Source organism: Dendrobates tinctorius, unplaced genomic scaffold (assembly GCF_039654945.1).
Source record: "Dendrobates tinctorius isolate UK_male_01 unplaced genomic scaffold, ASM3965494v1 ptg000063l, whole genome shotgun sequence".
Taxonomy (NCBI): Eukaryota; Metazoa; Chordata; class Amphibia; order Anura; family Dendrobatidae; genus Dendrobates; species Dendrobates tinctorius.
Genome location: NW_027361731.1, coordinates 20,252,431 through 20,266,021, shown reverse-complemented (window position 1 = coordinate 20,266,021; position 13,591 = coordinate 20,252,431). Strand labels below are relative to the sequence as shown.

The 13,591-nt window shown below is 46.8% G+C and overlaps 1 protein-coding gene across 2 annotated transcripts in view; it reads right to left on the bottom strand.

Moving 5' to 3' along the window:
• LOC141094222 (uncharacterized) overlaps positions 1–13,591 on the bottom strand; it is a 65,961-nt gene that overhangs the window by 19,217 nt on the left and 33,153 nt on the right. For both annotated transcript variants that reach the window (XM_073580024.1, XM_073580025.1), the window contains exons 2-5: positions 856–985; positions 547–726; positions 340–463; positions 159–256 (exon numbers count right to left, since the gene is read on the bottom strand). In XM_073580024.1, the coding sequence (XP_073436125.1) occupies positions 159–256; positions 340–463; positions 547–726; positions 856–924 (471 nt within the window). In that variant the 5' untranslated portion in view covers positions 925–985. The remainder of the gene's footprint in view (positions 1–158; positions 257–339; positions 464–546; positions 727–855; positions 986–13,591) is intronic.

The following is a 13,591-nucleotide window of genomic DNA, read 5'->3' as shown; positions in this document are numbered from 1 at the left end:
TCACATCTATGATCAGCTCTAATCCTGCCATCTCCACCGCTCTCATTACACTAGTGTAAAACATATAATACTGGCGGATAAAACAAGACTAAGCACAAGACCTTCACAGCCGTCTACACATCATAGGAGAGATCTCCTGACACCTTCTCTCCATCTACCTGATGATCCTGAGGAACATTGGGATCTTCTTGTTTACAGTCCTGTGGAAGAAGAGGATGGGGACATCTCTCTGGTGTTGTCCTCTTACTGGATAGATCTGGATGAAACACATACAGGGACTCAATTCATTCTTTACATACAGATAATTATAGGCCGTGTGTATTTAGTCCTGTCTATTACCTGGTGATGTGAGGGGCTGGGGAACCTCCATCATGACGTCCTTGTAAACATCTGTGTGTCCCTCTAAATACTCCCACTCCTCCATGGAGAAATAGATGGCGACATCCTGACACCTTATAGGAACCTGACACATACAATGATACCGTCATCCCCCCGATCCCTTTATAGTGTTACTGTATAATGTCCCAGCATTCCCAGCAGTGTCACCTCTCCAGTCAGCAGCTCAATCATCTTGTAGGTGAGTTCTAGGATCTTCTGGTCATTGATGTCCTCATGTATCAGGGGGTGAGGTGTAGGCCCCGTGATTAGGCTCAGGGGTCTTCCCCATCCCTCAGACACAGGGTCCTGACAGCGCTCACTAGAGGTCTTCTTCACTACTGTGTAATCCTGGTTATGGAGAGACACATTAATAAATCTCACTACAGACATTTCCAGAGTCCTCACCTCTCCAGTTCTATCCATCTGTTTTTCCCATAGATAAGAATGATGTAATGTGACGTCATCAGAATCTCTCACCTCTCCAGTAAGCCGGAAGAGGATCTCTAGTGTGAGGTGTAGTATCCTCTCCATCTTGTCTGTAGCCATTCGTTAATGTTTAAAGTAAATTTTCTAGAAGATAATTATACCGATTTTATCTGCCAGGATCCTAAATGGAAGGAAGATCAGCTGATGAAGAATCATACAAAATACCATGGGAAAACAAGATACACTATACCTGCATCACTGCTCCTGTAAGGACATGTGCACACCACGTCTTTTCAGGTGGACACGTCGTGTAACCAATCCGAAAAAGTGCAAAAGTTGGAACATAATGCACAAAAATGAAAACCAACTCTGTTCATACTTTCAGTTTTAAAACTTCTATTAACCCCTTCAGGTTTCTAAAGCTGCAAAACAGTTACAAGAAGTGACCGGAAAACAGCAGATAAGATGGCAAAAAAATGGCATCTCAGGACTCAGTCCATTCTGAGGACCAGAGATAGTCATGTGACCTCACTATAGGCACTCCTTCTGTTACGAGTCCATGAAAAAAAAAAAGAAAAAAGGATTGTCCAGGAAGGCATCAATGTGCAATGTACGATACGGGGAGTAGAGATCTGCAAACTTGTCGTAAAATGTTCGCCGATCTCAAATTCGGCACCAACGTAGCACATTCGGATTAGGGTTCAGAGCAAAGTTCGGGCACATGTCGGTAAATTATAGCATTTCCAATAATGCTTTTGATAGGAGTCATGGGGTTACCGCTGAGAGTAGCCAGAAGACTGCAGTGTCCGATTGCTCCTACTCTGAAAAGCACTTCTTTTTAATGGTGTTCATTTCTTTTGGCAAAACAGGGGTTAGTCGACCATGTTGAAAACTCTGAGCTCTCAGCTGTGCTTGGTTAGCCTCTCCCATCCCCTTTATAATCTAGGTCCCGATTCAAACCTACATCAGAGCTAGCATTTATTTCATGGCATAGAAGGAGAGGTGTTCACATGAGGAGTTTTGAAGGAGTTATCTGTGACTATTGCGTGGTTTGTAAGTGTGGTAATTCTCTTCCCTCCTCTATTTTGTTTTTTCCCCATGCTCCACTCCCTGGTGCATTCCTCTGTTATATGTGAGTGAATATTTGTATGCATGGTGATTTCAGTTTACCCTTGTTTGTTGGGTTGGTGTACTGCGGTGCACAGTAGCACCCCTCTTCCCTGGATGGGGAAGAGAACAGACAGGTGTTATGAATGGGTCATCGCAGAGGATAGCAGGCCCAGGCTAAGCCACAGAAAACCAGTGAGGTTGGTAACTAAGCGGATGCAGACCCCTTATCCTGTCAACACAACTAGCAGTAGCCATGGAGCTCACCTACGATGATCCTAGACGCCTCGGTACAGCCGGAGAGCTAACTAAGCCTAAAGCAAGAAAGGGGAAATCTAAACTGCCCTGGAGCAGACCCCAAAGGAATAGATAACCCCCAAACATATATTGTCGGTGAGACAAGATGAAAACACAAACGCAGGCATAAAAATAGACTGAGCAAACGATGGGGCCCACATTGACTATACAGGACAGGAAAGGAAAGCCACTGTCTGCAATCACGCAAAAAACCTGCAAAAGTCCAACACGTCTGATGCAAAAAACACTGAAGTCACACAACTTCGCCCCCCACTATATCAGCACTCTGGTATATTCTGAAAGCAAAGCAAAAAGAGACCAATAGAAAAGGGGACAAAACAAACTGACACATGCAGTAACATATGGGTGGTGATTCAGCACAGCCCCAGCCAGAGCTAGCTGACCCGCACAAAGCAGAGATAAACAAAACCAGATCAAATGCAAACAGAATAGCAAATGAACCACTTAGCTGAACATGCAGGGAAATAGCAGGAGACATCAGACCTCAGGAGGCACATGAAAAAAAAAAAATCACCAGCAGGGATAGAGGGAGTCAGCTGTCTTAAATCCCAATCAGAAACACCAGATCTCCAATCGTCTTCCTCATTATCAGGTGGCAAGCCTCTGTCAATCAGATCAGCTCCACTACCTCCAGTAACTACCAGAGGGAGCCCAGAAAGAGAACTCTCAATCTGACCAGCTCCACTATTTTCAGTAATCACCAGAGGGAAGCCAGAGAGAAAATTCACAACATAGAGTGTTATGATTGAGTCACCGTAGGAGGCAAAAACAGAAATGCTAGCTAAGTCCAGAAAACCAGAGAGGTTGGCAGCTATCGGATTGCAGACCCCTGAACCTAGCAACACAACTAGCAGTAGCCGTGGGGGGTTCCTACGATGCCCTATACCCCTCGATCACAGCCGGAGGACTAAATAGCCTAAAGACAGAAAGGGAAATCTAAACTGCCCCAGAGCAGACCCCAAAGCAAAAGGCAGCCCCCCACATATGACGGTGAAGCAAGAAGAAAGAACACAACACAGACAGAAAGATAGATTGAGCAAAGACGGGGCCCAAGCAAACTAGATAGGAAAGGACAGGAAGGCTGCTGTCTGCAATCCGTGAAAAACCCTATGAAAATAAGAGCCAACAGACTGACAGTGAAAAAGGCCCTGAAGACGCTAGGCTTCAAAAAGACTATGTCAGTACTCAGGAATATTCTGAAGACAGAGCAACAGGCAAAAGGAGATTCAGCTCACCCCAGCAGGGAATGGCAGAATCCAGAAAAGCAGGGCAAACAAAAACAAAACACAAATGCTAAAAGGCAAAGCAGAAAACTTAGCTTTAGAGGAGCAGGAATCAGACTGGTCTCTTAGAAGCCCACAGAGAAATAACCCGCAGGGCAGAAGGGCGTCGGCAGCCTTATATCCAGTCCGTGACTCCACTCAGCCAGTCATCATCATTAGGCTCAGGTGCCTGATAATCAGGCTCACTACCTTCCTTTACCAGAATAGGGAGTTCACCAGACCTCAGTGACGAAGGGGAAAATGAACTCACAACAATAGAGGGTTAACTCAGGAGATAAGGCAAGGGTGGCTGCCCCGGCTTCGTCACCTTCAGAAGTATCCTGGGAAATAGGGCGAGCTAAGGCACCCCCTAGTGTTAGGGACAGGGAAGGAGCTCCTTGTCCCAGGTCACCTGACAGCTGAATCGTGACATTAGGACTTTGGCTAGGTTGGGGGGGGGTTCGTGTTTCATGAGGGGAAAAGGCGATGAATGGGGAGAGGTCAGAGTACTAGCAATCTGTATGTTTTATTAAATGAACTTAATGTGTGTATTCCAGCAGGCAATCAAGGCGCAGAAACCATCAACAACGTTATGACACAAGGGCTTCTTTCATTGAAGTCACATGTCCCTCTCCATATAAAAAGCGGACATGCTTTGCTGATGCTATTTTCTCAGATTAACAGCGCAGAAAGGCCACTCCTGCTGCTGCAAGTTGTAACGCCAATGTGTTTGTACCTTGTTTCCCCGGCGTTACTATGCCTGTCTGTGCTCTTACCCTTTGCTCCTTTCCCTTTAATCAGCTGGGATACCGTTGTCTGTTACCTGTATGGATGCTGCTCAGTTCCCTGCTCTGCTGGCTACTGCTGTGGAAGCTATCCGTGGGTTGCGAGGTCCTTTGCAGCTGGTGCATGACTTTTCACGTGTTCAGGCTTGCAGCCGCTGCCAGGTGCTTCAAGCCTCAGTTCCTGTGCTGGCTATGCTGTACTGGTTTCTGTCTGTGCTTGGGGTGTGCGCAGCCACAACTTCCCTGCTCTTATTAAGTGTAGTGTGTGCGCTTGAATTGCTGTCCTCAGCCTATTGCTGAGGGGCAGCTCCTATTTAAAGTTCCTCTTCACTGCTGGGCATTGCCAGAGCTTCTCATTAGGTTCCATGCGTGTTCAGTCCTCTATGTTGCTCCTGGTCTGTCTTGTCTTCAGCTCCTGTTCTGCCTATTAGTTCTGGGAAAGCTGATGTCTTTGTCCCTGGACCCGTCATGCCTCTGTGTTGGTACCAAAGCCCTTGCCCTGATTCCTGCTGTGTGATGTTCCTCAAGTCCTTCTGTGGCTCAAACCACATACCCAGTGACTGAGTTTCCTGTAACCTGTGAATAAACATGTGTTTGTCTTTTGAAGATGGAGTCCGGTGTTTCTGCTGAGTATCTTCTATGCTGTGCTCAGCTTGCTATGCTACTCCGTCCAGCTCTGGTCCAATCCTGCAATGCTTGCACCATACTGCTTGAGTTCCTTTCCAGGTCGTGTTCGATGTCCAGCGTCTGGCAACAGCTGTCTGGTGCCTGGAGCCTGATGACCGCTATCTGGTGCCTGGAGGTCATGTCCGAGGTCCGGAGCCTGATGACTGCTGCCCAATATTCTGCCGATGTCTCTGATGTCCTGATGTTTTCTGCCTGGAGCCGTGTCTGTAGTCTGGAGTCCAGATGTCCAGTCCGTGGTCCAGCCTGTGTTTCAGAGTCGGTCCTGAGCTGCCATGCTGATGCTCCAAGATCTGTCCTGTCCGTGTCTTGCCTGTGTCCCGATGTCCTGCCAGTTCCCTGGCGTCGTCCCTGTGATAACGTCTATCCTAGCGAGGTGGCTGATGTTCTCCTGCTGTGCCTGCGCTACGCCAGAGGCCAAAGAGAGAGAGAGGTTCCCTGATATGCCCATACCAGATGACCCCGAACTGCATCATCCCATGTTGACCTCCTGCCATTGTCTGCTAACCTTGGAAGTGTGCCCTTCCTTGTTGTGCAGAATCAGGAGCCTGGCATTATGTCTTGTGTTCTGTATGTGACTTTGTCTTAGTAAACTTTATGTTCTTTATACCTGAAGTTGTGCAGTGTCATCTAGTCCTGCATGTCGCCACCTTGCCCACATGCTCATCTGCTACAGACCACGGTCGCTACCCTTCCTTAGTCCAGGTAGGCCCGGGTCACCCTCTGTGGTCCAGTGGGGTCCATTCCCATTTACTTTAGATGTATCTATATAAATGGCCCACCCTGTAGTTTGTGCTAATAGTGTTGTGCTAAGAGTAGTCCACATTTCATACTCAAAATCGTTTGGGCTACAACTGTGTTGCAGTCAGGACTCCAGAGGTCACATTTACTAATCAAAATCATTTGGGGTAATACTCTGATGCAGGCACCAGTCCACATTTCAACCTATTAATCTTTTGTGCCAATTCTGTGATCTAGCCACACTATATCAGCCAATAAATACTGATTATTATATAAGTGACAGTTGACTTACAGGGTTGTGAAACAGCTAGTTGAAAAAGTGGAAGGGTACAGCCAAGATGAGTGGGAAAAAGTAAGGTTGTGGTGGAAGGGGGAACAGACTTGGTGTTTGAGGTTTATGTGGGATAGGTGGTAATGTTGCTGAAAACTCTACTGAACAAGAATCATCCTATCCAAAGACAACTGGTGTTACTGAAGGGATACTCATCTCCCTTTCTTTTGCAGCCACACAGTGGTACGATTTGTAGATGAGGGCCAGAAAGAGCATGTGCTCCAGTAGATGACAAGCACTGCATCAAGTGGCCTCTCCTCCTCTTCCTCCACCCTAACATGACACACAGTACAGGGCTCAGAAGAGGCACTAGAATTACCCGTTTTTCCCTGCATCAAAACTCTCCAACCGCCCAACGGACCCAGAGTACTAATCATTTAATTGCAATGCATGGATGCATGGGGCAGGGCCTGGAACAGGGCTTGGACCAGCATTTCTAGCTTAAACATTGATGATTAACAGGTGGATGAGAGACAGGTGTAGGCCTGGTGCTCCGAGAGACCTGCCAAATTCAGGCAAGACACATGTGAGAGACCCAATTTGGAGTCCAAACATTTCTAAAAATTAGGGGAAGACACCACTAAACTGTAATTAATTTACCCAGAGTAGAAATAGTATAATGAGGCTTTCACATTTCCAAAAATTGTTACCAACAATAGCAACAGCAGACACAGGATCCATGACAAAGGTGTCACATACTGCAATATCTCAAGATCAATGCAGCCCACTGAAAACTACACCATCGCCCAGTCTGCGATTGGGGTGCAAAAGTCATTGGAGATCCAGGACTTGTTCAGCTTGATAAAAGCTAGGCCATTCAGCCATTTTTGAAGACCCAAATGCAAAAGGGTCCAAATTCCCCCTGATGGTATTGATATTGAGCTGAAGATACTCCTGCACCATTCTCTCCAGTCATTCAAGTGTCAGACTTACACTCTATTCTGCTGGTGCACGTGATGGTCTAAAAAAATGTGTGAAATTACTCACAGAAATTGCTTATGCCACTTACACTACTGATGCTAACGTTCTTGAACGTTCCCAGGGTTGGAACTCTATAACTGTGATGCACTAATTGTGCGCGACTGCTGTCTTGGGGAAAACCACTCTTAATTTTGTGTAAAATCGTGTTTTGATACTTCAGCAGCATATGCGTATCCCATTACAGGAGGAAAGGATCTGGTTGTAAATAGTACAAAAAGAAGGCACTCTTAGGTGGGGCGCATTCATGAGATCCAAGTCCATGGTGTCTTGGCACCAGGGTAACTCAAGCTAGCTTCCTACATTCTCTCACGCCAACCACAGAAAACAAGGAGGGGATCATTATTCTCTTCATCTTCTGACTGTTGCATCACTCTCACTCCTTGTCCTCCTCCATTTGTTCCTCGGCTCCTGCACCTTCACTAACAGTTTGTCTGGCACCATGACACCCCCCCCCCCCCCGACTGTTGTCCGGAACTTTGAGATATTGATATCACTTCCGCTTCTTCCTCCTCTTCCTTTGGGACCACCACAACCTCTCGCAGACTATTCAAAGTGTGCTCCAGCATGTAGATGACCGGAATAGTGATGCTGATGATGGCATTGTCAGTGAAAACCATCTTGATAGCCATTTTGAAACTGTGCAGAAGGGTGCAAAAGTCCTTCATCTGTGCTCACTACGTGAGCGTGATTTTCACCACATCTGTACTACATTGGCCCAGGCTATGCAAAAGGACATACTGCACCAGGGCTCGTCGCTGCTACATGTGGAGAGTGAAACTCCACCATGTCGACAGATTGCATATAAAACGGTTACTTGCCAGGCCAAAAGACCTCTGTAGCCTGGATAGCTGACCACAAATCTTAAGCTGTGTGACTGCGATTTCCAAGGCATATTTTTTTTAAAATTCAAGTAGATTTTTATTAAGAACACAGCTATAAACTTATTACAGTGGTATTTTCAGTTTTTGTATCCAACACGGCAAAACAAACCCCAACATACCGAACAATCCCCCCTAGACAGCTCGTATTATCACAGTAGAATGACCTATATAAATATATAAATTTAGACATACATTTTTCTTAAGAGAACAATATGATAATCATTCCCATAGACAGATATCCCAATGTACCAATCCCTATACATCCATCTTTTAAAGGGAATCGGTTACCCCTTTTTTCGAATATGAGCTGCCAGCACCGCCATCAGGGGCTTGGCTACTGCATTCTGTAATGCTGTAGATAAGCCCCCGATGTAACCTGAAAGACAAGAAATAAGGGTTAGATTATACTCACTGGGGGGGGTCCAGTCCGATGGGTGTCGTGGTCCAGTCCGGCGCCTCCCATCTTCATACGATGCGGTCCTCTTCTTTCCTACCCGTCGCGGCTCCTGCGCAGGTGCACTGCTCTGCCCTGTTGAGGGCAGAGAAGAGTACTGCAGTGCGCAGACGCTGGACCTCTCTGACCTTTCCCGGCGCCTGCGCACTGCAGTATTCTGCTCTGCCCTCAACAGGGCAGAGCAGTGCGCCGGAGCCACGACAGGAAGGAAAGAAGAGGATGGCATCGCTAGAAGATGGGCGGAGCCTGACTGCACCGCGACACCCACCGGACCAGACCGCCCCCCCCCCCCCCCCCCGGTGAGAATAAACTTATCTTTCAGGTTACATCGGGGGCTTATCTACAGCATTACAGAATGCTGTAGATAAGCCCCTGATGTCGGTGCTGGCAGCTCATATTCAAAAAAAGGGTGACAGATTCCCTTTAACCTAACTCCAGCCATGGCGTCCAGTCTGTCATACATTACCAGTTTTCCTCTTTTCTTATAGACCCCTTTCTCCAGCTTAATGACATGCTTGACATACTGAAGGTGAAATCCCCTTGAAGGTGGATCTTCCTTTATCCAGCTCCTCGATATTACCATTCTAGCCATATATGACAATCTGGAAATAGCCACCTTGAGGAAGTTATCCACTTTAATTTCCTCCACATACCCCAACAGGCAAACCACCAGTTCCCTTGGGACTACACATCTATAAGCCCCATCGATCCAGCTCAAGACCACCGACCAGAAAGCAGTCAACCTTGGACACGTCCATAACATATGAAGCATTCCGGCTCTTTCATTCTTACATCTAGGGCATTTAGAGGTAGCTCGTAATCCGGCCATATACATAACCTCCGGTGATCTGTACACTCCGTGTAGAATGTAAAGCTGCGACAGTCTGTACGGTTCGCTCAATGATAATTTAGGTATCCATTCCAGGACAGACTCCCATGTTTCGTCTTCCAAGCAGCCCAGCTCTCTCACCCACTTAGTCCTCACATTGATCAGAAATTTCAGTAGATGTGTATGCAGCAAGTCACTATATATGGAGGAGATAACCCCCCTTAGAAGACCCGTCCCCACAAACATACTCTAACAGGAACAGACGCATGAGGAGCTAGACTCTCCTTCCAATGTGATTATTTTGTCCCAAGACCAGCTGAATGTTTTACAAAAAGGCTTAAATTTTGTGCCCACCAGAAGATTTAACTTTTTTCAAACAATAAAAGATGAACAAATTTACCCAGTTATTGACTGTAAAAAGACTTTTTTTCCTGAGGATCTTGTTTTACCATCTGTGAATCCACTTTATTCAGATGTCTCGAATGACTCAGTCGTAATTTTTTTCTTTCAGAGAACAAAAAGCTATATCGATATTATCATCCTTACAGGATCATAGGAATGACGCACTTGCTATTTCTGGTAAAGATATATCTGTTAAGGTACTGTCACACTTAGCGATGCACCAGCGATCCCAACCAGCGATATGACGCGGTCAGGATCGCTGGTGCATCGCTAAGTGGTCGCTAGTGAGCTGCCACACAGGCAGATCTCACCAGCGACATAGCAGGGGTCGGGGGTCGCTACTTACCTGTCAGACGAGGCGATCCTGACATCCTCCCGCCCGCGTCCCCGCGTCGCTCGTCACCACAGCAGGAAGCTGACGACGAGAAACAGTCCAGGACATTCTCTCGTGATCAGCAATAACCAGCGGGGGAGCGGTCGGAGGTAAGTATCAGACATAGCGATATCGCTAGCATTATCACTATAACGTCACAAAAACCAGTGACGTGATAGCGATATCGCTTAGTGTGACAGGCCCTTTAGCCCAAAAAATTCATCTTATTATCCCCTCCAATCCAGAGTTACATCTTTGGATTTGTTTTAATCTTTGGTTGAGGATTTGAAATTGTTAGATCAGGAAACAAAACATGCTAATGTTTCTTGTAACTTGTCTGCAAGTCAATCTTTGGCTGTCAGCCAGCTGCAAAAAAAACTCCAACATTGTAATTAGGCAGTCAGACAAAGGTGGTTGCACCATAGTAATGGATACTCAGTTATATGTCAGTCTTTCTCATACCATTTTGCATGATTCAACCACCTATTTGTCATTGAAGTCTGACCCCACTCTGTCTTATAAATTGGAGCTTTTTTCAGTTACTCAGGAGGGCATATCATCGGGTGTTTTAGATTCAAAAATTGGCAAGTGGCTAATCCCTGACCATCCTATAGTCTCTATTTTCCATGGCCTCCTTAAGACCCACAAAAATATTTTTCCCCCTCCCCTACAGCCCTTAATTTCTAGCTTAGGATCGCTAAATGAGAACCTTAGCTCCTTTAATTTCCATCCATTTCCATCCTTTAATTTCTAGGATTCCCGGATATTTAAAGGATTCTTCTTCTGTATTGACGTCTTTGGAAAGTGTTTATTGGGATAATATTTTCAATTTCTTCACATGTGATGTAGTTAATCTATACTCCTCTATACCACATTCTTTGGCTATCAAAGCCATTAATCGTCACTAGTGTTGAGCTTTCCGATACCGCAAGTATCGGGTATCGGCCGATATTAGCTGTATCGGAATTCCGATACTTTTTTCATATCGGATACCGGAATCGGAAGTTCCCATAATGCTATCAGCCCGCTCGCTTTGATTCAGCCAATGGGAAACCTCAGAAGTGTGGGTACATCCTATTAGGCATGTAGGCATGTTAACTATTGGCATGGCGGTGATTGGCTGCTGAAATTATGTCATGATGCACTATAAAAGCCACCGCCGCCGCCATTTCTGATCACTCTGCTGTGAATTCAGTTAGGGACAGGCTGCTGTTGAAGACTGTGAGGGACAGTTAGAAATAGCGATTCTAAAAACAATTTTGTGCTTTACCCAGGCTACATAAACCACCACTGTAGCTTTCTTTTGCCTAGCAGCAGTGTTCACAGCTGTCTGAAAGGGCTGTGTGAGTGCAGCTGACGCTGTGGAGTGGGTCCTGCAGCCACGTCTGGTTGTAGGCCGCCCAGCTTGCCTCATACACATTTTTCTTTTTGAGCTGCTTATTTTTAAAAAATTCTATCTAGTGTGCTTCCATCCGTATCCATATATGTTGGTTGCAAACACTAGTAGTAGACAGCGGAGCCTTTCTGCAGCCTTTCAGTGCTAGTGCCCACTTAGCTGCACTGTTCACGGCTGTCTGAGAGGTCTTTGACTGTGTGTGAGTGCAGCTCATGCTGAGTAGTGTGTCCTGCAGCTACGTCTGGTTGTAGGCCGCTCAGCGTGCGTCACTGCCTCACACATTTTTCTTTAATTGCAGCTCATTTTTCTTCTCCTATTAGTGTGCATCCATCCCTATCCATCTACATTGGTTGGTTGCAAACACTATATAGGAGTAGACAGAGGAGCCTTTTTTCTGGCTTGTGCCCTTCAGCTGCAGCCAGATTAGTATTACCCAATTTTTTTGGAGCCTCATCTTTTGCATTGTAGGTTACCTGCCTGCATTGTAATAGCTCCAGAAAGTTGGTGATACTCTGACTTTCAAATCTTTGGACACATCCTTTTAGGTTTTTTTCCCCAAAAAAAAAAAAACAAAGTTCACCAAACACTACATTTGAAGGCTGTGTAGGCCACATTAGCTCCCATTAAAGTGTAGTCGACACACACACACACACTTCATAAAATTAGTGTTTCTTATACCTGTAACCAGCTGTTCAGGATTAAGCACACTAAGGCCCCCCTTTGTACTTTTCTGCCTATCTTTCTCAGTCTAGCAAAATGAAGAAGGCAGGGAGTAAGGCACGTGGCCGTGGAGTTTCAGCAGGGAGAGGACGTGGGGATTCTGCAGGGAGAGGACATGGGGATTCTGTGCCTGCTGTTGGCACCAGTGAGTCAGCATCCCCCAGTTTTAGCAGGCAACAGTCCTTTATGCGCAGCTTTGTAGGACCTCACCGTACCCCACTGCTGCAGGAGGTACAAACTGAAGCTGTTGTTGGATGGATGGCAGCTAACGCATCAACTTCAATTACTTCCACATCCTCTCAGGGCCAGAGCACCGAAGAGCAACCATCTGTCTCTTCACCACCTGCCAAAGTGCCCAGGCAGTCAGAGAGCCCTGGACAGGAGCCATCATAGTCTCTACTTCTGTTCTCGGAATCTATTGGTTTGGAAAGAGGGGGCCAGCCAAGCAGCATTCCAGAATGTGAAGAGGGAGTATGCAGTGATTTGCAACTTCTTTGTCCCTCTGAATCTGAAGAGGCGGGTGGGCCAGTGCCTATGGTCAGCACACCTCAGTACGCATCAGATGATGACGAGACTCAGTTACCACTTTCTGGTGCGTACGGTGCTGGCGAGACAACCCAGGAGAAGCAGGTGTTTGAAGAGGGGAGTGTAGATGATGAGGTCCTTGACCCATCATGGCGTGAGGAACAGGAAGGTGGTGGGAGCAGCTCTGAGGAAGAGATTCCCCGAACGGCCAAAACCGGAGGGAGAGGGAGGGGGCAGACTTGGTTGCCTGTAGCCTCCACTTCGGCACCCGTTAGGAGCATTCCACTTTCAAAAGGCAAAACGGGCGCTCCCAAGACTTGCAGTGCGTGGTCCTTTTTTGACACGGTTGCAGATAACATTTGCTTTGTCAAATGCAAGCTGTGTCATCAGAGAGTCAAAAGAGGGAAAAATGTCAGCAACCTCAATACCACTAATATGTGGAAACATGTGTGGACCAAGCACAAGGTGGAGTTACACAGACACACTGAAGACGTAGGCCAACGTACAGCACCACCTACCACCTCTTCAGCTCATGTTGGGGCCTCTTCCTCCAGCTCACACACAGCTGGTTCGGCTTCCTCACAGGATCGCCAAGGAAGAACCTCTGGCACTGTTGTCCGGAGACCCTGTGACATTCCACCCACAGCACCACGTTCCAAGTCATCCTCACACTCCCAGGCCACTCGACAGCCATCGGTAGCACAGGCATGGGAGAAAAGGCGGCCATACTCGGCAAACCATCCCCGAGCACAGGCTCTGAATGCTGGCATTGCCAAACTACTGGCACTTGAAATGCTGTCATTCAGGCTGGTGGAGACTGACACCTTCCGGGACTTCATGGCATTGGCAGTCCCACAATACACCGTGCCCAGCCGCTTTTATTTCAGCAGGTGAGCCGTCCCTGCCCTGCAGAAACATGTGGAGGCAAACATAAAACATGCGCTACTAAATGCTGTCAGTAGCAAGATCCACCTGACCACCGATGCGTGGACCAGTAA